The sequence below is a fragment of the Electrona antarctica genome, assembly GCF_951216825.1.
Source record: "Electrona antarctica genome assembly, chromosome: 1".
Classification (NCBI taxonomy): domain Eukaryota; kingdom Metazoa; phylum Chordata; class Actinopteri; order Myctophiformes; family Myctophidae; genus Electrona; species Electrona antarctica.
Window position 1 is genome coordinate 53,241,700 of NC_136806.1, and position 23,743 is coordinate 53,265,442.

The following is a 23,743-nucleotide window of genomic DNA, read 5'->3' on the forward strand; positions in this document are numbered from 1 at the left end:
ACTTTGACACATGGTTGACAGTGTAAAGAAGTTGGTGAAACAATTAATTTATATAAAGCTCCATATAATGGTGTTGTTATTCATAAATGGAGGAGAAATAAAAGGAGGAGAGCAGGAGAAACATAAGAACTCAAACATTAAAGATGCATCATGTCAAAGAGAACCTCCAAAAAATACTGTTTAAAAAACGTTTCATTATGCTTTCAATCTTTGAGAACATTTAGGATACTGAGAAGAAAATACATTTAGTAGTTCTACATATTAAATGGAGTAGACTTCCTGGATCTTGGGTTCGGGTCTTGGGTCCCGGGCGGAACGGTGCTATACCCTCTATCTCACAACAGGGGGGTCTCTTCGGTGACGTCTGGGTCTGTGGGAGTGTTGTTGGTCTGAGGAGGCTCTTCAGCGAAGGCTTCCTCCAGAACCTGTAGGATGGACCTGCTGCGGAACACGTCCTTGAAACCCTGACTGAACACGTACAGCAGCGGGTTCAGGCAGCTGTTGACAAGAGCCAGGGTGAGGGTTATGGGAATCCCGAAGGTGAGCACAAGAGTCAGTGTGACACTGTACTCTATCAGACCCGTCAGATCAAACAGAAAAATCAGCCGTATGATGTGAAAGGGGGCCCAGCACAGGAACAACGCAGCGATAACAGCTGCTATGATTTTGAAGGAGCGACCTGATTGGCTGGCCAGCGAGCGATTATTCCTGAACCGGTTGATTATGACAGAATAGCAGGAAACGATGATGGAGAAAGGGACCACGAATCCCGCGAGGAAGTTAGTGGTGATGCCTATGATGGTGTATGTATAGTCTGCATATTCGAAGCAAACAACGTCGGTCACATTATCCCTTTCACCAAAAGACAAATCTGTAAAGATGAATTCAGGGATGCTGAGAGCCAAAGCCAGAACCCAGACTGACCCAGGAGGCCTTTCTGACGGTGCGGTGGTTCCGGGTCCACACTGGACACACCACACACACACATCTGTCCACACTGATAAGAACCAGAGTGTAGATACTGGCATACATGTTCATGTAGAAAACAAAAGTGTCCATTTTGCAAATGAACCAGCCAAAAGGCCAGAGGCCGTCCAGAGCTGACTCTGTGATTTTCAGCGGCAGGAAGGCTGTAACCAGGAAGTCGGCCACAGCGAGGTTGAGGTACCAAACGGTGCTGACGGTTTTCTTCATCCTGAAGCCCGTCGCCCAGATGACCACACCGTTCCCCAACACGCCGAGCACAAACACCAGGCTGTAGATGACCACGGACATGATGAAGAAGGGTTTCCTGAATTTATCCCAGTCATATCCTCCATCCTCATCATCGGAGTATGAGTCATTGTGTTGAACAGCAGGTGTGGCCATATTCTCCATCGTCCTACAACCTAAAAATAACAAAAAAATATATATAAGGTACATAGAAGGTACATTTACAGAGATTGTGCATTACATTCACACACACACATTCATACACCGATGGCAGCGGAAACCGTAGGTTTCTTTTTTGGCTAGGTGGCCCAGCCTTCATCCAATCAGGATAGAGAGGGGCCCTCCGCCAATCATGATCGAGCGGGGGTGGGCCTTGGTGTGTGTACTGTTGGCCAGCTGTCGCGTGTGTCTCAAGCGTGCATGTCCACAGTGAAGTGGATTTTTTTTTAAACTGTGAATTGAGTTTCTTGGTGAAAGTATGAAGGAATATAGGACCGGTCTAAAGTTTTATAAATTGATTGTTCAAAGTTAATTATCTCCAAAACGACATTAGAAAGTAAAACGTTCAGCCCTCAGGCCTGTGTATCCAGAGTAAGGTGATGTTTTTACATTGTGAATGGAGGACGTTATCAAAATCCTCCATTGACTTCCATTATGATCTTTAAAGTATTATATCTAGAAATCTACTAAACATTTCAATTCCACAGAAAGCTGAACATGTTTGAACGGAGTTTCTAAAGTGAAAGCGTGCAGGAGGAGATAGCGCCACCACAATAATAATTCAGACTGGGTGGTCCTTGATCAAATTATAGGTATCGATTTGTGGGTCCTTGGCACCAAAAAGTCTGAAAACTCTCGATTTAGTAAATAATTCTGTAGAATGATTTAGAAAGCTTTTTGAAGAATCTAGCCTTCATAATGGTTTAAATTAGACTACTATTACATTCACAGTCATAATAAAGACAATAAAATAAAAGCATAGTTACCTGTTTCAAAGTGTTCAAGACGAGACGTCAGCCAGAGTCTTGGTAGAAGTGTGGACAGTGACCAGTGAGGAGACTTTATACGTGTGTGTGTGTGTGTGTGTGTGTGTGTGTGTGTGTGTGTGTGTGTGTGTGTGTGTTCTTTCTAAAACTCTTGAACGTGGTGTCTCCAACCAACTCTCTCCAACTCTCACAGAACAACCTGCTGGATCCCAACCAGTCAGGATCAAAAAGGCCCACTCCACGGAAACTGCACTGCTTGCAGTCACAGAAGCACTACATGCTGCCCAGGCTGCTGTTCTTAGCTACGTATGATTCATGATAATTACTTTGTATGTATATGAATATGATGTATTGCCATGCAGGTCATGGTCAAAAATCAGGTCTCCATCAGGTTAATCTATTGGAGTATCCTTGCCTTACGTCATCAATGGTGTCATCACAACCATGTCATTGTCCTTTAAAGTGAACTGCCAAATGTAAAAAAACATAATTTAGCAGAACATCCAGTCCCAAATACCTCCACCCAACAGTTACTTGAGTAGCACGGACTTACTTCTCTCCTGTCCGTCCCACACCCCTACTTCCCGGGAGCCCATTTTTCCCACACGTACAACAGCAGAGATGGTCGCTGGTATGGATGTCTTGGTGCAGATCTTCCTCAACGTTGTCCAGCCAAACCATTTTCCGTCAGATCTGATCGTGGACTTTGTGAGTGATGCTCAACATGCGCTGGTAAATGAAAGAACCATCGTAGCGACCCTAAAGTATGAGCTGGGCTTCTTGGTGTGTTTGGCCATAGGGCTCTTGTACATTGTCCTAATGCCATTGATTGGCATCTGCCTGGCACGACAGACGACCTCCCGGCCCGGTGGCTGGGCACCTCTCTACTGGGGTGCGTACCTTGTAGTCATGGCGGTAATACTGGTGGGGAACATCTACCTCTATATAAGCAACGCGGCCATCAAAATGCACGTAGACAACAGCACCACGGCAATCAGTTCTACTTTCAACAACCTTCACAACTACACTGGTGTACTGCTGCGCAATATTGAACAAGGGGTGAACGGTAGCATTAACCTGCTGAACGATAAGATCAGCGCTACCGGCCAGGAGCTCGGTGGACAGATCAAGAATACATTGGCAGCCGAACTGCGTTTGAATGAAATAGAAGGACATGCTCAAATTATGAGCAATTTCAACATGACTCCTGAACTGAATACTTTCAATTCAACTCTGACCAATCTATCGTCTACGACGTCCAATTTATATGCAGTTTCACTTACACTACACAAAGTCCTTTTTAAATTCCAGGAAAAAGTGACTGAAGCAGACTTTGGGACTCTGCTACGTGTGCTCAATACAACTGATGACAATTTGAATGAAATTCCAGAAAAGATTAACAATGTCATCGACGACATGAAACTGATAACCCTGGTAACCCAGATGTCCAACGAAGCCAAAGAGCCCTTGCGCAGCGTCTCGGTCACGGTCGATCAAACCTTCGACGAGCTGAAGGGCACGACCGCCATCATCACTCCGACGGTCGAGAAGGTCGGGCACATCATATGGGCAGTGGGCGTGGCCCTCTGCTGCGTGCTGGTCCTGGTGCTGGTGCGTAACCTCCTGGGTCTGCTCGTGGGCTCCGTGGGAGTGGGCCCGGTCTTCAGCTTCCTGCTGTGCTCGCTGCTCATGCTGGTGGTGCTGCCGCTGTTCCTGCTGGGAGGACACGGCTACACGCTGCTGTGTAAGCCCTGGGAGAACGGGCAGCTGTTCAGGTTCATCGACACCCAGGTGGACTTGGGCGCGAGGCTGGGACTGAACGGCAGCGTCCTCAACCTCGCCGACGTGTACAAGGACTGCGCCGACGAAAGGTCTCTGTGGGACACGCTGCACCTGCAGGAGCTCGTGGACCTGGAGAAGATGCTCAGCATGCCCCGGGGGCTCAATGTGTCCACGTTCACGGACGCCTTTGGCAATATGAACTTCACTCTGAAGTACGATGAAGAAAAGATCAAGAACCTCACAGACCTCACAGACCGCGTTGACGACGTAATGAAAATCTTCATAAACTTTACCTCGACGCTCAATAATGTCTCGGCGCTCACTATAACCCACATGAATCTCAACGAGACCGCCAACCAACTTCGATCCCAAGTGGCAGCATTCAATGGCACGGTCACAGATTTGTTGAGGGACATGGATATTGCGCAAGGCTTCAACGCCACCGACGCCACCGACACAATGAAAAGGATTGTCGAGGCTTATTTTGACAACTTCGCCAACGGGCTGTCTGCTCGGTTTACCAGCCAGGTAAAACAGGTGAAATGTGCGACTGTGGCCAAGGAGATCGACGACGCAAGGAGCTTCATCTGTGAAAACATGCTGACGTCTCTGAACACGTTCTGGTTTAGCCTGGGCATGTGTCTGATATTCTTCATCCCCAGCATCGTGTTGTCTATCAGACTGGCCAAATATTACAGAATTGAGGAGGACACTCCCAGCATGCCAGAGCTGACTGCTTTGTCGCGTCGTGAACAGCAAAAGTCACTGAATAAGAAGGCAATAGACCAATTCAAAGCAATGAATAAGTATTCAAACATGCCATATGTGGAGACAGATTACTATGATGACTGACATTTAAAGTGACACTATGTAACTTTTATTTTAGCCCCTCCTATGCCCAGCTTATTTGTGCATCTGTCTGTACCAAATTTGAGATGATTTGATTGGCTGAGCACGGAACGTGATGTATGATGTTGTATGACTATAGGAGCATCCCTCACTTCACACGAGTGTGATTTTTAATCAAAAAAAATTAATTGTATCCAAACTTTGTACTTTGTACTGACTGCCAAGGACGACTATTACGACTTTTTGCTTTTTGTTTTTTTTGTTTTTCCACTAGATGGCACTCTTGGCTAACCTATGATCCACCGTTCAAGCCCCAGTGAAGGGAAACCACCTGGTCGCCTCCCATCCAATCTAGAACGCTCGCATTTCTCTTCCTGTATCGTTCCACTTTTGCCTCGACCACGATTCAATATTCAATTGACTAACTATTGAACAGATAAGCATTTATTTTTTTGAGGGTTTGTGCAAACACAAACATTGAAGACAAAAGTGAGGACGCAAATTGTGATTGGCCGGAATGAGATGATGTATTATGATGTACGATGATAAGAGCGCCCCTCACTTCACACAGGTGTGATTTTTGTTTTCTTGTTTTTCCACAGTTTTTGCGAACGCACAGCAAAGTAATGAAAATAATACTTTGCTTATAATATTAGTCTGGTTGCCAGACTATAGTTAATAGTTATACTTTATTATTCTTCTTCTGGAGTAACCTACCTAACTTCCGCTGTGATTGGCCGAGCTTTGCATAACGTTTGAGTAGCTAATTGGCTGTTGTTGGTTATGTAACCAATCTATGTTTTACAATCGTTTATAACAACATAAATTCCCTTGCAGAGGCAGAAGACCAAACTATTAAAGCGTTATAGAACATTTCAAATTACTTTTCAAGAGAGTCGAGATCACAGGGGTAACGTGACATTGTAATTGGCTGACAATATTAGTGGGCTATGTAAGCGACTACGGCGACCACACTTTGCAATTTTTCAAAATTGCGACTTTTCTAGTTTTATTGAGGGGCCCTAGCCCCTCCTATGCACAGCTTTGTGTGTATACACTGTCTGTCTGTATGAGCACGGAATTGGCTGAGCATGGAATGTGATGTATGATAAGAGCTCCCCTCACTTCACATTTTTATTGCAAGCTCATAACTTTCACTCATTTAAATAGAAATATTAAATAATATATTTTTGACCACTACATTTCTAGGAGATAAGAGAACTCTTTGGGTCCAAACATAGAAGAAATATATGTATAGCTACTATAGGCTCACAATATATATCTATAAGCTCACAAGGCATAACATGATTTAAAAAAATGGGTAAATGTTCTATATTTCAATTGATATTAAAATGAAAATAAATTAACTAATTTGAATGTCTTACATGCACGTAAAGAAAACATAACCTAATTCAAAATCATCAATGACGGACCAAAGTGGTCTCACAAGGCATGTATGAACACGATTCCTTATTATTGATGCATTTATGTCAGCCAAAGAATACAGACTCCATGAGCAGGAGCCTTAACCTCTTAAACCGTGGGGAAAGCTTTCGCAGAAGATAGCAGGCCGACAAGCTCGATCGGCTATTTTCAGCAAGATCTTATTATATATAAATTTAATTAATATAGGCCTATATTTAGAAAAGTTCATGCCACTAGGCCCACATGGCAATTTGCACCCTTTAACATATTATATGTGAAGGCTGCAAGAGCCACATCTATTATAGGATATATTGTATATAAAGAATTGTCCATAATACAAGCAAAACGGCTATGGTATTTACATTTGGAATGGGGTCAGGGGGCGTGTCTAAAAAACCTGTAGGCAACCTATAATGCCTACAACCTAAATTGCTTTAGCTATCATGCACAATCTGCAGGTTGTCCCGAGACACACACCTGGCCTCTAAAAAAAACTAAACAAAAAAAGCGTTTTGTTTCGCCACAAAATATAAATATTGTATTCTAAAATATATATAATAATACTGTAGGCTACATGCATTTGGGTATTTAATTATTATGAGTGAGATGAGATATGAAACAATTTTAGATTTCAAAACATCCTTGTTTAGCCAAGACAGGTCGTAATGTTCAAAGCACCATCCTAACGGCACGTGAAGTAAAGGATGCCAATGTGTGCAGATGCAGGCTTTCCAATAACCCCTCATCCCGGTTCTAATTATATGCATATGCGACCCACGGTTGAATCCCCAAAACCCTGTCCTTATTCATAAACCACAGTTGCCTGTTCCAAGAAACCCTTTGTCGAGAGAGGAAAGTAATACAAGATGTGATGGAACATAGGTAGCTTCAACTAGTGTTGGGATAAAGGCCTGCAAATAATAGGGGTCCTTCAAAAGCGCTTAACACCCGCAGGAAAGGTCGTCTTTTTTCAGCCTCACCTCCTTTTGAGTGTCTCTGAGAAGCTGTGTGTTGAGAGGTGCTCTACTGGCACTCCTCTTCTTGGCACCCTGAGGAGGGGTGCCCCACATTCTGCAGTCGCAGCATACTTCTGCGTTGTGGGTCCTGCGTTTTGTCTCCTGGTGTTTGCAAAGGTTACCGATGTGGGCGTTTTGGGTCTTCTGTGTCAGGTTTTGCGCTGCCTCCTGGTGTTTGCGGAGGTTATCGATCTGACCTGACTTCACCTCCATCTTCATGACCAAAGCGTCCAGATCTCTCTTCAGGTCCTCTCTGTGCTTGCATTCCTGGGTCATGTCTATCCGAGTCACCAACTCCTGGTGCTTGAAGTGCATCTGCTGTAGTTCGTCTTGCAGGGACGAGAGCACGTCGGACAGAAGGACCAGGGACCGACCCGCTTGTTCGGTCTCTGGGGTAGATTTGTGAGGTGTGACAGTGGACGCACACAGGGTCCTGTGCAGGCTTTTCTTGGCCCCGCAGGGCTGGTGTTGCTTCATCAGATGGCGAATGCTCTGCACGTTGGCGTAGACCGAATGGCTTGGACCTGTTGACGCTCCGATAATAAAGGGAATTTGGTTCTCCTTGGCGTAACTTTGTGATGATTGTGGTTCTTTGCGTTTAGCAGCGCTGGATATCCTGGAGGTTGTCGGTTTCTTCTTCTTGGGTATGATCTCCTCAGCGGCCGGCGGACACAGTCGCAGGTTAAGTATCAGATTCAACTCCTTCTGGAGCTCATCTACGCTCCCCTTTAGGAGCTTACGCTCATGCTCTGACACCACGAGTTTCTTCTCCAGAGTGGAAATGTTCGTCTTCTTATCTTTCTCAGTCTTCTCCATGTGGTACAGTTTCTTCTCGAGGACCTGACAGCGCTCCAACGCAGTTTGCAGCTGAGAGCCCAGCGCTTTCATGTTAGATTTGTCCGTCTCGGAAGCGGGAGATTCCTTCCGTGCAATCTTCTCCTGAAGTTTAATGACTGCCTCAATGACGGCTTTGCTGTCAAGATCAGACAAAGCTCGGGACAGCCGCAGACTGGGCCTTTGTTGGTTCAATGTTATCCTGTCGGGCAGTTCATAGTAACTCCCAATGAAACTGTCCTTAGAAGCAGAATCTAAAATATGGTCTTGGTAGGTCTCCATAGTATCTGGTGGACCATACACCCGTTAAACCAGAGCTAATATTCAAACTATGTTGGTGTAATAATATTGAAGAGATTTGTAGATTTTATATAGAAATCATGTCTATTGTCTATTTATGGGTGTCATTTCTCTCTATATACTTAAGTCACGCACGGGGGGGAAACAACACAATTTATCCTCCTCGTGAAGATGAGTGGTGGTGAATGATGGGGTGACTTCCCTGTGCAATCTATGGCTATGGATGTTTACATTTTGTGAAGGTTATTATGACTTCAGGGCATCATCAATATGGCATCACTCTTGCCCAAATATGGAGATGGGGACATACAGTATGTGCATAAACGGGAAATACATATTCGATGTCATGTAAAAACTACATTTGGCGGAGAATTGGTTATTAGTACCTTGTTGCATGTTCTCTTTGTCGTTAACGCCATGCTAACGGCTCCCCCAGAGTTAGTGCCGAAGTGTCCTTGAGCACGACACTGAACCCCTCCTGATGTGCTGGTTGGTGCCTTGCATGGTTTCCGCTGCCATCGGTGTATGAATGTGTGTGTGAATGGGTGAATTGATGCACAATCTATGTAAAGCGCCTTGGACAAAGGCGCTATATAAATGCACCATTTACGCAACGGTATAGTCTGTTTTCCTATTACTATGGCAGGGAATGCTGGACCCTGAACCCAACCCTGCATAAGTCCCTAGTGCTATACCAGAACGTTGTGTTACATCAGCATGAGTACACAGAAATCTGTATGATGGAATACCAAGGGTGAGCGAGAGAATAGCAGCCAGGAGAATGAGACTAGCAGGAAGGACACTGCCAAAGACACATCAAGAGCTGCCAGCCAGCAAATGTATGCTGTTGGAACAAACAAACGGGCACCGGTCACAAGGACGTTCCACATTAACATACGTGGGTGTACTCAAGAAAGACGCAGGAGCGTAAAGTACCAACAAGCTGGCCAGATGGAGAACCAGAATGACTGGGAAGAGATGACGGGGGGTTCATCTGCAGGACGACCTAGAGAGAGATTTACCTGTCCCTGGTTTATCCACTGTGGACATTGTGGACAGGAAAGCCGGTCTGTGGAGCCGGTAGTCTATCCACTGTGGACATTGTGGACGGTAACCTAGTCCGTGTTCAGTATCCAGCTGTCGTCTCCAACATGGACAGAATGCTGGAAACTATTGGAGGACCGACCTACTTAGATGGATGATGGATGAGAAACACATCTCTGTGTTCTCCATTTTATTGTTATGATAAAACATTTATATTTTGGAGGGAAACAAATATTTTTAGTTCTTTAGTTTTTGAGTGGTGCAAACCACTCCAACAACCAGCTTTGTTTGTATCCGTGTTTGTGTGTACCTGTACGTGGGGCCCAAAATAATGAGCATGGTTACTATGGTCACTGACATTACGTCAGACCACAGCTGATCAGGCTATATAAGACCTTGCACCACTCAGTTTACACGGGTGTCATTTTTTTTTTAGAGGCCAGTTGTGTCTCGAGAGACAATCAACAAGAGCAGGTCGGACAGAAAGCTCCGGGACTTACCCGCTTGTTCAGTCTCAGGGGCAGGTTTGTGAGCTGTGGCAGTGGGTGCACACAGGGTCTTGAGCAGGCTTTTCTCTGCCCCACAGGGCTGGTGGTGTTGTTGCCTCATCAGATGGCGGTCACTCTGCACGTTAGCGCAGACCGAATGGATCGGACCCGACGTTCCGTTTGGTGGTACTTTACGTTTAGCCGTACTGGATATCCTGGAGGTTGTCGGTTTCTTCTTCTTGGGTATGATCTCCTCAGCGGCCGGCGGACACAGTCGCAGGTTAAGTATCAGGTTCAACTCCTTCTGGAGCTCATCTACGCTCCCCTTTAGGAGCTTACGCTCATGCTCTGACGCCACAAGTTTCTTCTCCAGAGTGGCAATGTTCGTCTTGTTGTCTTTCTCGGCCTTCTCCATGTGGTACAGTTTCTTCTCAAGGACCTGACAGCGCTCCAACGCAGTTCTCAGCCGAGAGCCCAGCGCTTTCATGTTAGAGTTGTCCGTCTCGGAAGCGGGAGCTTCCTTCCGTGTAATCTTCTCCTGAAGTTTAATCACTGCCTCAATGACGGCTTTGCTGTCAAGATCAGACAAAGCTCGGGACAGCCGCAGACTGGGCCTTTGTTGGTCATAATAACTCTCAATGAAACGGTCCTTAGAGGCAGAATCAAAAATATGGTCTTGGTACGTCTCCATAGTACCTGGTAGACCTAAATCAAGCCTAATATTCAAACTACTTTGGTGTAATGATTTTTCAGATATTTATACATTTTATATAGATAATGTCTAGTGTCTATATATGGGCATGTCTTTTCTCTATAGTTAAGTGCAGTTTGTGAAGGTTGATATGACGTCAGGGCATCGTAAATCTGACATCATTCTTGCCCAAATATGGGCATGTATATGCATACAGGAGTCATACATATTTGATGACACGTGTCAAAACTAAGTGTCAACTCTTGTCTAAAACATTTGGCAGTAGAATTGGGTAGTTTGTACCTTATTCCATGTTCTCTTTGGCCTTAACAGCATGTTGTTATACGTTAAAATGTCCATTCATCTGTATGATTAATTTGCGGTTTTGTTAGTGTTAATACAGCCGTATAATCTGCATAATGGCTCATTGCAGGGATTCCAAGTCCAGGTTCATGTTGAAAGAGCTGACACTGACAGACAGTCACTCCCCTGTCCTTGGTTTACCCACTGTGGACATTGTGGACAGGAAAGCGGTCTGTGGAGCTGGTAGTTCATCCACTGTGGACATTGTGGACAGTAACCTGGTCTCTGTCCAGTATCCGGCTATCGTCTCCAACGTGGACAGAATGCTGGAAACTATTGGAGGGGAACAAGGCTTGTCAAAGACATACGCTGACCCCAACAGACGACTTGAAATGCGCTACCGACCTCGGGACCCGTTCTGTCATTCTCTCTGTGGAAACCGTTTCCCGTCCAGTAACCTGTTACTCAGAGTGCGCAGGCTGACACGCAAGAAGGACCCTGCGGACATTCGCATCCAGATGGACATACTGGGGGTCATTGGAATTACGTACAAATTCCAAGGTATGGCTGACTTTCAGTGTCTTGCTGTGCATTCAGAAGATGGAGAGCACACATCGCTGTATGACAAAATCGTCCTGCGCAAATCGGATAATCAAGATTTCTTTGAGCAGCCGACGCCCGTCTTCCTCCCCCCACCCATCTTCTCGCGTGTGGACAACCCCGTCGATTACTTCTACCGTCCTGACATCCACCACAACCAAGTCCCTGTCACCAGGGAGAACCTCATCGGTCTGAACCGAGTCCGCCGGCCCCACAATGCCATTTTTGTCTCTTTCGCTGACCAGACTGTGCCCTCCGTGTGCATGGAGGCTGCACGGGTCAACTGGGAAAGGTTGTGTCAGAATCACAGTGACCGGCAGGCTGAAGAGCGGCTGCGGAAGATGTTCGAGAGCCGTCCCATCTGGTCCAGGAATGCGCTCAAGGCCAACTTGGACGTTCACCCTGAGAAGATGAAACTGCTCCTGCCCGTATGCGCCTACTATATGGTGACAGGACCCTGGAGGACTCTGTGGGTGAGGCTTGGTTATGACCCCCGAAAGAGTCCTGAATCCAAAAGATACCAACTGCTTGACTTCCGGATCCGCTACAGCCCTAAACACGGATATAATTCGAGTGACATACCAGTGAAGACCAAGAGGAGTGCACTTGTCTACGCTCTGCCCAACACGGTCAACAAAACGGTTCCTCAAGCAGCTAGCGTGACAGACATTCCGTGTCAGGATGGTCCCGGTACCAGCCGTCAGTACCAGGCGCCAGGCAACAAGTACCAACAAAAGGATTCCATCTACATTTTCAGAGAGGGTATGTTTCCTCCTCACCGACAGATGTTTTACCAGCTGTGCGACCTGGATGTGGAAAGCATCAGGGACGTTATTAAGCAGAACGACGGAACAGAGAAAGATTGCGACGAGAGGGATGGCTGGTGCCTGCCTCGCACCACAGACAAACTGAGAGATATCATATCGGCCACCATCGAGAAGCTCATCCGAACCCAGGGACCTCCATCGGCTGTCCCACTGAGGCGCAGACGTGGAGGCTTAACGTGCCAAGGGTTTGGCAGCGAGCGGCCCGATGAGGAGGGACACGTGGAGGAAGATGAAGATGATGAATTTCAGCTGTCAGAGGAAAGTGAAAATGAGATGGAGACAGAAATGTTGGATTACATGTAAAAAGAATACACTAAAATTGGCTTCCAAAGCCTGCATGATTGGTCCGTTTCAAACAAAATGCCACAAATCACAAACAGTGTGTAATTTCCGGGAAATTGTACACGCACATTTCTACTAGGCCGAGGACTACATGCCACTTAACTTTTTCCAAATCAGCCTCATGGTGGCGCTATAACAGGTACATTTCTGTTTTTACATAGGCCCTATAACTGCATGACTGCATCAATCTGTGTACAACTTTGTATGCACACTCCCTAGAGGCCATGGCAAAAAAAAACATCCCTGCATTTTCCAAATCTCCCACTTATAGCACCACCATGAGGCTGATTTCTGCCTCATGGTCGCACAGATTTCATCAATGCCACTTGACATTTTTCAAATCAGCCTCATGGTGGTGCTATAACAGGCCAAGTCACCTCTTTACATGCACCGATCTGCATAACACTTTGTATGCACAAAACGTGTGCATTCACACTCCCAGCTACAGCTCAAGGAAAAACACCTGGCCTGCATTTTTTTATTCTGCATTTTCGAGCGCCACCAGGAGGCCCATTTATGTGCAACATTCTTTTTGAGCGGCACTAGCCCCTCCTATGTACAGCTTTTGTCACCACACGTCTCATATTTGCCATTGACAATGAAAGGAGAAATTAGGTCATTTATGTCCCTCAAATCTGACGTAAATGTGTGGCAACACAAACATTAAATGCCATTGACAATGAAGGGAAAATGTACGTCATATGTAGACGAGCAAATCAGCTAACCAATCACATGAATTCAGTTGTTCATGAGATGATGTATAATGATAAGAGCGCCCCTCACTTCACACGGGTGTGATTTTTAAGGGGCCCTAGCCCCTTCTATAAACAGTCAACAGCTTGTGAAAGGGGAATTCAGGTCAAATGTCGGCTAAATCTTGTCCCCACACGTCTCAATATTTGCCATTGACAATGAACGGAGAAATGACGTCAGAATTCCGCTAAATATGACGTAAATTAAACATTAAGCGCCATTGACATTGAAGCGAAAACGTACGTCATATGTAAACGAGCAAATCGACTAACCAATCACATGTTGGTGGGAGCGCTTGGCCCTATAATGGACCACCTTATGTACCTTATGTACCAATGTCAAATGTCCGCTAACATAAATAATGTATGATGACAAGAGCGCCCTTATTTCACACGGGTGTGCTTTTTTTATACTAGAGAGGTGCCTGTGTGGTCTCTACGGTGGTGCCCGTTGGGCACTGGCCTACATGGAACGAGTTGGAAAGTTGGAAAATGGAAATGCATGCCCCACCCAGATTTCTGTATCTGTGTCCCTTTATTCCTATATATGGATATCTGTGTCGGAACAGGCCAGCTTGTGGAGTTTTGTGTCAGGCATGCCCAAATATGGAGTGTTGTGAGGTCAGAATAGGCTAGCTCCATATATGGACGCTGGGCAGGGGCCCAGTCCGGAGCCCGGGCATAGGCCTTTTTGGGGCGGTTCTGGACAACCGCTAATCTCTCTCTCTAGGTCGTCCTCAGACGAGCCCTCCATCGTTGCTTCCAGTCATCCCGGTTCTCCATACATCTGTCCAGTTCGTTGGTGCTATGAGCTCATGCATCGCTCTTGTGTACATCCACGTATGTTAGCGTGGGACGTCCTCATACCCGTGTGTTGGTTCCCAGAGCACCAGTTTGCTGGCTGGCAGTTCTTGATGCCTTTGGCAGTGTCCTGCTATAGTCTCAATCTCCTGGCTGCTATTTTCTGGCTCACCCTTGGTATAATCCCTCATACAGTCTTGTTAGCAACATACATGTACAGTCTTGCTGATGTTAAGTACTGCACGCAGCATTCTGGTGTAGCACCCGTCAAGGGACTTCTGCAGGGTTGGCTTCAGGGTCCAGCATTCACTGCCGTATAGGAGAACAGACTCCAGTGTTGCGTAGAAGAAGCTGAGTTTGGTTCTTGAGTTACGTGGATTACACAGACAGACGTACAGACAGACTTGCACGTGCATTTATAGATAGATAGATTAGTCCTTCAGATTTTATCCAAATATCAATCCTGGTGGAGACATGTGCCCCGAGGGGCACTTCTTCTAGTTCTGTCTTGTTTTAAATTAGATGTAGGCCACAGCCACATGCCAAGCACTGTACAGTGGCAGCTATTATGAAAATGAATGCTATGGATGTATAATAATAATATACCAAGCTCATATGCACGCATATATATTTAGATTTGTTTTGGTTGTTGCTATTGTTTCACTGTTTTACATTTTTATTTTCTCATTGGTGTTGCTGTTGTTGTTATTAGGCTATCGTTACTAGGCTATTATTGACCTATGCTGCATTGTCCTAAGGAAAGCCACACGTGTACACAAGAAGACGTAACAATAAAACACAACCTTGAACCTTGATGGCTTACACAGGAAAGTTAAGGCAAAACAAAGTACCTATTAAGTGCCACAGAGAGCCATGCGGTCTCCTAGGCAACTTGACACAACAACGAACGGTCTCAGCCTTTTAACTCTGCTGCATGGCGACAAACAGCAAGCCGGTTGTAGAGCCAACACAACTATTTTATTGTTTGCCGAACGTACAATGTGACTTTATTACTATAATTATCATACAATGGATGGAAAGGCTGGCCAGAAAGAGGACCAAAGTCCCGACAGTGACGCCGCAGAGCTGAAGAGTAATAATACAAACCAGCAGCAGGTACTGTAACTACTATATATGCAGTGTTGTTTTCGTCGACTACTACTAACACGAAAAATGTTCGTCGACTACCTTTTTCCACTGACGAAATTAAACTAAATGAAAACTATTAGCTATGGTGACTAAAACTAAGACTAAATATATTGACAATTTCCATCAACAAATAAAAACTAGACTAAAATGTTTGGAAGGGACTAGTGGACAAGAGATCCAGTATAAGTCAATTTACACTTGGTTTGAATGCTGAATAGCGTTGTGAGCTTGTAGATCGGCTATTTTCAGGAAGTGTAAAATCAGTCATTACGACGGCATCAAGGCCCGCCAAAATACATTTTAAAATCTTATTATATTTAGTCGACTAAAACTAGACTAACACATTCCAGGTGACTAAAATGTGACTAAAACTAAATGAAAACTATTCAACAGAATCAATCAAACTTTGCTGCCAAAAACAACACTGACTACTATGCAGTGGTGGAAAAGGTACTTAAGTAAAAGTGTCAATACTGCAATCTAGAAATACTCTGTTACAAGTAAAAGCCCAGAATTCAAAATGTAGTTAAGACAAAGTACAACAATATTGGCATCAAAAAATTACTTTTGCGATGTGACGCATTGTGAGCTTGTAGATCTGCTATTTTCAAATATCCGGCCAAATGTATTGAAGTGGTTAATGTATACTGTATGTTTTTGTCTGTATGTTTTTAAATCTATATACAAAGTAACTAGTAACTAAAGTTTTCAAATAAATGTAGTGGAGTATAAAAGTACAATATTTGGACCTGTCTGATATGTATAGATGGAGTAGAAGTAAAAGTATTGGAAATTGAAAATACTCAAGTAAAGTACAAATATCGCAAAAGTACTGTACCTAAGTACTTTTTTAACAGGGACAATGCACATGAATATTAGTTTGGATTGATCGAATCCAATAACACGTGATACAATATGAGTAAGACATGAATGCACAAAACACTAAAACGTACTGGGTACTTGTATCCATTGTGGTCCTATATGTCCAATTCATCAAATTAACAAATACAATAATACATGACATAAACAAATACATTGGAAAGTTGCAATGCGTTGTGAGCTTTTAGATCTGCCTTTTTAAGCACAATATTTTGCCTTTGAGATGTAGTGGATTGGAACTTTGGAAGTATTATATAGTATGCATGTTTAGGTTTCATGAAAGAGATCATAACGTGTCAAATGTTTTTGTTGTTTACTAATTAATCCCAGATACTTTATCCCTAACAATAGAGGGTATGCGCATGCATAAAGTGAATGGGAAATCGAGTGGCAAAGTGACTTGGCAAAGTGAGCTCAATGTAGTTTAACGTTGTTTAATAGAACTTTTCTGTTTGGATGTATATGGGCTGTCTATAGGCCAGAAAAGTAGTTTTTTGACACTCAGTAGGCGTTCCCGCATAACTTCCGGGTATGATGATGATGTCACGTGCATACCCTCTATTGTTCTGTCAAGGAGAATTGTATTTTAGCTTAGCAGCATCATCATCTTCTCCAGTTTCTGCAGGCTTAATTCATCTCCCTCCTCCTCAATTCAATTCAATTTTATTAAAGTGTCAAATCACAACAAGTTGTCTCAAGACGACTTTACATGCATAAAACTGACAGAGATCCCACCCAGAGCAAGCAATGTTGCGACAGTGGTAACGAAAAACTCCCTCTTAGGAAGAAACGTCAAGCAGAACTCGACTCTAGGGTGGGCGGCCACCTGCCTCGACCGTGTCAGACTCTATGGGCGGCCATCTGCCTCGACCGTGTCAGTATAGGGGTGGGCGGCCATCTGCCTCGACCGTGTCAGACTCTATGGGCGGCCATCTGCCTCGACCGTGTCAGACTCTATGGGCGGCCATCTGCCTCGACCGTGTCAGACTCTATGGGCGGCCATCTGCCTCGACCGTGTCAGACTCTAGGGTGGGCGGTCATCTGCCTCGACCGTGTCAGACTCTAGGGTGGGCGGTCATCTGCCTCGACCGTGTCAGACTCTAGGGTGGGCGGTCATCTGCCTCGACCGTGCCAGTATAGGGGTGGGCGGTCATCTGCCTCGACCGTGCCAGTATAGGGGTGGGCGGTCATCTGCCTCGACCGTGCCAGGGGAGAGAAATAGAAAGGAGGAGAGACGGGGAGGAGATACAGGCAATCAGCATCAGTGCCTTCCTGCGTTCCTCGTTCTATCTTGTCCTCTCATGTCTCAGGCAGGCGAGTCATCCACATACAGCCACCCTGCAGATGATGACAGACAACAAGACGAAGAAGACTCTGACGTCCTAGTTCAACGGCTGTTGGCACAACATGAGCCAAATGCCAAAGGTCAGTGGTGTAACGTAACTATGTATATTTACTTAAGTGATGTAAGTACAATTATGAGTTATGAGCTCAATTATGAGCTGTGAGCTTAACATGGCCGCTGCTAGGGCTGATTGGCAGGGTGGAGTTGGATCGTCAGTGAGATTGGACCACACCTGAGTCTAGTGTGTCCTACGCCTATATAAGTGTCAATCTGCCTTCACTCCTGAGTCTTTTCTCCTCTCTACTGGTTTGTTTGTTTGTGTTCCTTGGTTTACACCTTACAACATTCCCACTGCACACATACACTCGCACAGCTTACACACTGATGATCATTCATATTATCTTATACTTGTGATTTAGTTAGTTAACCTTTAAATAAATATATTTGTATACACTTTTAACTGTGCCTGTGTCTCCCTTTTGTTGCAATCATGAGTCAGATTGTAACAATAGCGAGTATACTTTCTATACTTTAAGTACATTTTGACACCAATACCTTTGTATACATTTTGAATTCTGGACTTTTACTTGCAACGCAGTATAGTTCTAACATTGCAGTATTGGTATACTCTTACTTAAAGTAAAACAATTGAGTACTTTGTCCACCACTGCCGAAGGTCCACCATGTAATGGGGGAAGTCCACGAGACACCACCACCACCACCACCACCAGCAGCACGTCCCAGTCTGGAGGAGACGACGCGTCCCCTCCCTCTGCCGAAGAAGACCTAGTTCAACAGCTATTGGCACAACATGAGCAAAATGCCCAAGGTCCACCGTCTAATGTGGAAACCCCTACGGCGGGAGGAGACGTGTCCCTCTCCTCCGCAGGCGATGATGACGATGATGATGTCCCCAGCGCCGGTGAGAACATCGCCGAGGGAGAGGAGGGTCCTCCTGAGGTTAATATGACGCCTGTCAATTCGTCTCCCCCACTACACCCCTGGGGGCAGGTCACAGAGTTATGTTTTGTATTTGTATTTTCCTATTACTTCCGGACCGCTTCCCTATACTTCCTTCAGGTGTTACCAAGGATAGTAATTAAGGCTCTGGTTCCATTTAGTGTGCAATGGTTCCGTACGGGGCCGTTTGGAAACCCACTCAAGGACACTTTGAGACCCACCGGTGTAGCAGAGCGTTTCCAGTGAGCCAACACGCACAATAGCAGCACTCTGACTCTGTTTGACCAGAATGGAACGGAGCCTTCATTAGTATTAACACATGATTCATTAGCGGTAACACCTGTGAAGGAAATATAGGGAAGGGGCCCGATAAGTTCTTTCCAAAATGGCGTGTGTGCATAGAGCCCATTCCCATAGGCAAATTGTAGATATATACATAAGGACTGTGTTCCCAAAAAAAGAAAAAAACACCCCAGCGATTTTGTCAGGTATATATGTGACTCGTTTATGATATTGAGTTACATTTGAATTGGCGTCTGTGTTTGGAGAGAAAAATAAGTCTTAATCGCCTTTGGATAAATTAGATTAGTACTTTTTCACTGTCAGTTGATGCTTCATATCCATATGAGTAAAATCGCCTGGTGATTTGTTTGGAACGGTTCTTATATTACACAATATGGGGGGTGGCGCCCTCTAGCAGAAGTGATGCCAGACATCGGTGCTCTATCTATTATACAATTGAAAAGGTGTGCCCAAAACGCTGTTCGCACCCAGGAACAAAAGGCACCAGCTACTACGTCACTGACACACTGCAACACACACTGCAACAACCCACTAAACACACTAACACGTCACAGACTTACCCTCCGCGTCGACCCTCCGCTATCTCCTCATGTCGCGCAGCACGCCCACACTCAACATCACCCGCGTAAAAATTGTCATTGCACTGCCACTAAAGCCGCCTCCCGTCCAGACTCACAAACAATATCACTATCAATAATAAACACAAACACGCCACAAGCACCGACACCCCCGCCTAATTTGTTGCCAGGTCTATGAAAACAAGCCCAGAAAAAATGCCATTCAACACGCTACTTACAACTCGCTTACAATTCGCGGACCTGGCAACACTGCATCCTGTTTTCCCATTGGCTACGGTTGCTACAACACGCATTTGCACTGCATGCTGGGAGCAACACAGCTTAATGTAGGGGTCACCGATTGCTGTGCTACATCCCCCTCATGTTCTCACCACCCCGTTCGGCTACACCACACACACTAACCTACACAATTCTCCACATGCAACACCGGGCCCTTATTGGCTAGCCCCCTCACATGGCGATCCCCACGCAGCAAAACACAGGCCAGCCAGCCACACACACACACACCCACACACACACAACGGCCACGTTCGGAAATATCGCACTGAGCGCACTGTGCAAATGCAATGCAAACTAATAGGCGAGTGTGCTTCGGTGCGCTATTTCCCAACGCGCCCATCTCATCGACACAACGCGCGCAGTCGGATGCCAAGCTCTTCCGCGCATTATTCCTTTCCCAGTCTCACCACACCACGGACTCATTGTAACCTCGCATCAGTGTCACTGCAGACACGTAATCACACTGTGGAGGATTTGTGTGTGTGTGTGTGTGTGTGTGTGTGTGTGTGTGTGTGTGTGTGTGTGTGTGTGTGTGTGTGTGTGTGTGTGTGTGTGTGTGTGTGTGTGTGTGTGTGTGTGTGTGTGTGTGTGTGTGTGTGTGTGTGTGTGTGTGTGTGTGTGTGTGTGTGTGTGTGTGTGTGTGTGTGTGTGTGTGTGTGTGTGTGTGTGTGTGTGTGTGTGTGGTTTGATTTCAGCATGTTTTACACTGCACAGTTGCGCAGTGCACACCATGGGACAAATCGGCTTTTCACCCCCTGCACCCCTGTGCCCACAAACGCATGTACAAGAGGAAAACAATCTAAACATTATATACTAACGTCAGCATCGGGCAGATTAACACACACAAGCGTTATTAGTTGAGTTTTCTTATTGAAGTGCCTCTGCATTGTAACTGTGCGTTTATGTCAGTCAGCGATGCGATCCGTTGTTATTCAGCCACCAGCAGCAGCATACGCACGGACTGGAGAGAGGCGACGTGTTTCTCTCCCTTCGGCTCATGTAGCCCTCATTGTAACTACAAATATTGTTCCCGAAGAAACAATGTGGGGTCACTGCAATCCAAAAGATTGTAGGCCTACTATAATGCAGTCAAGGTCCCCACAAAAATATACTACAGTATGTTCTGCTCCATTCTCAACATCTTTTGGTTTCCAAAAACAGTAACTTATTGTAAGTAAACAAAAACAGTAAAAAGCAGTTTCATGTGTGCTTATTTTAATTTAATTGAATTTGCTTTGATGTGAAAATAAAATACAACAAATAATAATAATACCCATCCGTTAATACATGTGAAGGGCACAATACTGGGTTTAAAAACACAGCTGAAACATGAAGTGGAGTCTGTCAAATCTCGCAATTTCCTTCTTCCCACTGCGCTGCAACGGAACTAGGATGAGCCGCCCGAAGGGCGGCGAAATTCTAGTTGAATACAATTCAAAAGAGCTTTATTGGCATGAGAAAACAAACAGGTTGTGTATTCCATCATGGCTAAAATGTATAAAGTTTGAGTTCAAACTGAGTTTGAAACACTGAGGAAGGCTTGCGTGCCGAAACGCGTTAGTTTCTCTATAGGTGGACTGCTGCTGCATGTGTTTTCATGAAATAAAGAAACTCATACTTTATACAAGAGAGTGCGGATATTCCATTTTTCCATTGATCTTCAAGAATCTGCACCCATCAGCCACAGAGACTATCATCAACGTGACTCCCTGAGTAGAGCGAGCCTTAATTCACCTATAACGCTTTTGTTGTCCTATAAAGTCTTCTTTTATCACAACAGTTCACACATCCTGCTGCAGAGCCAGCGTCCCATGAAGGGAGTTTGGTACTTGAAGACGACGGCACTGACGACGACGGATCCCCTGGACGTGACCTCGGCACACCGAAGAGAGAGAGCGCCGGTGGCGGCAGCCCAGATGATGATGATGGGACGGAGGAGAGTGAAGCCAATGTGACGGCTCCGGATGATGCGGTGGACATCATGGTGGACTACGGGGAGTACCTGGAGCTCTACCAGCGGCTCCAGGCAGAGAGAGAGTCACTGATCCAGCACAACGGCCAGCTGCAGACCAAGCTGCTGGAGTACTTCCACAGGTATACTGTGCTGTACTAAAAGTAAAAGCATTTTGAGTATCTCTTCCCATAGGGCGGCTGTGGCTCAGGAGGTAGAGCAGGTCGTCCAATGATCCCTGGGTCGGCGGTTCGAATCCCGGCTTCTGCTGTCCACATGTTGAAGTGTCCTTGGGCAAGACACTGAACCCTACATTGCCTCCAATGAGTTGGTCGGTGTGAGCTTGCCACCATTGGTGTGGGAAGTGTGTGTGTGTGTGTGTGTGTGTGTGTGTGTGTGTGTGTGTGTGTGTGTGTGTGTGTGTGTGTGTGTGTGTGTGTGTGTGTGTGTGTGTGTGTGTGTGTGTGTGTGTGTGTGTGTGTGTGTGTGTGTGTGTGTGTGTGTGTGTGTCGCTGCTCAACAGTAAGTGACACCTTATGTCACCCAGCGGTATTTCCGTACTCAAGCGGACATACATACATACATACGGACGGACACGCATTGCTGTTCCTTGGAGTTCCTATAGCACCACTCAAAAACAACCGCCTTGCCTATACTGTCCACAGGCAGACAGGAGACAGTGTCCATCCTGAGAAGCAGAAACGGGCGTTGGACCAGGAGTGGCCCTATCAGCCAGAGATGGGTGTCTTGGATGAGCTGAAGAGGCAGCATGGACGCGATTCTGAGCGGGCTCACCAACAGGCAGAGGAACTGAGGCAACAGGCCCAAGACAAGTTAGACAAGGTGGGTGCGGTTAAGGTTACGTTTAGCTCTGATCCAGAGCCTTATATTACTGCTCTTGCTGCCGTTGCATTAAGGCTCTGCCACTCTTTGCTTCTAGCCCTGTCATGAAACTCAGACCAGCCTCTCCTCTGTAGTGGAAATATAAGAAACGTTTTACCTACTCACCAACATAAAGGCGGTTTGTGTAATTAGAAAGCCTACTTTCCTTAGTGGACACACTCTGAGCCAACGGCGTCAACTTTGGGAGTGCTTGAGGGCTTGGGCACCCCCTGAAAAATTAATAAGCCAAATAGCACCCACTGAGATATCCCCTCATTTTGTCACGTAATCAAGGGCTGAAGATCCCCTTCCCTGGTTTTTGGAGGTGGGTTGGCTTATTTCTCTCACACAATGTGGCAACACTGAAGTCAAAACAAAAACAAGACACGTAGGCACATTCCACACACCTTTAGGTGCTTGGGCCACTGTCTGGGCGAACAGGTATTCATTCATTCAAATGCTAATACGGTCCTTTTCAGGGCTAAAGAGACTCAAGACCTATTTGCGATCCACAATGGGACAAGCGAGACTCAATCACCTTGCTCTGGTGAAAAAGTGCATTTTATACATGTGTTGGGGGGCTCAGAGTCTGAGCCCCCCAACACATGTATAAAAATGCACTTTTTGGCCAGAAAGGGATTGTTTTTCCACCGGAAAATAAATACTTTTAGTTACTCCACTGCGCCCTCTACCGATATTGCCAAGAGATTTTCCTTCCAGAGAAAGATAATCCCTTTCTGGCCAAAAAGTGATTTTTTTTTAACATGTGGTGGAGGGCTCAGAGTGTGTCCACTATCTATTGTAACTACACAAACCGCCTTTGTTTTGGTGAGTAGGTAAAACGTTTTTTATATTTACGCTACAGACGAGAGGCTGCATGGTCTGCATTTATGCGAGCGTAGGAAGAGAACTACAGTTCCAGAGCTCTAATGAAGGCATTAGAGCTATTGGACAGAGCTAGCTAGGTTACGTTGTCCCTGGCTGCGACGGAATGGTGTAAAGCAGTGGTTTTCAACCCTTTTCACATCGAGGTCCATTATTCATTCTGCATTTGAGCCACGAACCACCATTTGACGAGATTTGGCCTCTCAGACCCGCAAAACTGTGAATATTTTATTGTCGTTGGATGAGGTGTTGTCCACAATTCCATGCTGTATTGATGTGG

At 45.5% G+C, this 23,743-nt stretch overlaps 2 protein-coding genes and 1 pseudogene across 3 annotated transcripts; 1 reads left to right on the plus strand and 2 right to left on the minus strand.

Annotated features, from left to right (window-relative positions):
- Window positions 1–335: 335 nt before the first annotated feature.
- On the minus strand, window positions 336–1,377 carry LOC306920544 (formyl peptide receptor 2-like; annotated as a pseudogene). Its single transcript has one exon. The product of its transcript is annotated as a formyl peptide receptor 2-like (transcript).
- A 5,818-nt stretch (window positions 1,378–7,195) lies between these two features.
- On the minus strand, window positions 7,196–8,386 carry LOC306920555 (centrosomal protein cep57l1-like; the record flags this gene model as incomplete). Its single annotated transcript, XM_079497368.1, has 1 exon — window positions 7,196–8,386. The coding sequence occupies one exon, from the start codon at window positions 8,384–8,386 to the stop codon at window positions 7,196–7,198; it is 1,191 nt and encodes a 396-aa protein (XP_079353494.1).
- A 2,867-nt stretch (window positions 8,387–11,253) lies between these two features.
- LOC306924576 (general transcription factor 3C polypeptide 5-like) lies at window positions 11,254–12,660 on the plus strand (the record flags this gene model as incomplete). Its single annotated transcript, XM_079503147.1, has 1 exon — window positions 11,254–12,660. The coding sequence occupies one exon, from the start codon at window positions 11,254–11,256 to the stop codon at window positions 12,658–12,660; it is 1,407 nt and encodes a 468-aa protein (XP_079359273.1).
- Window positions 12,661–23,743: the final 11,083 nt, after the last annotated feature.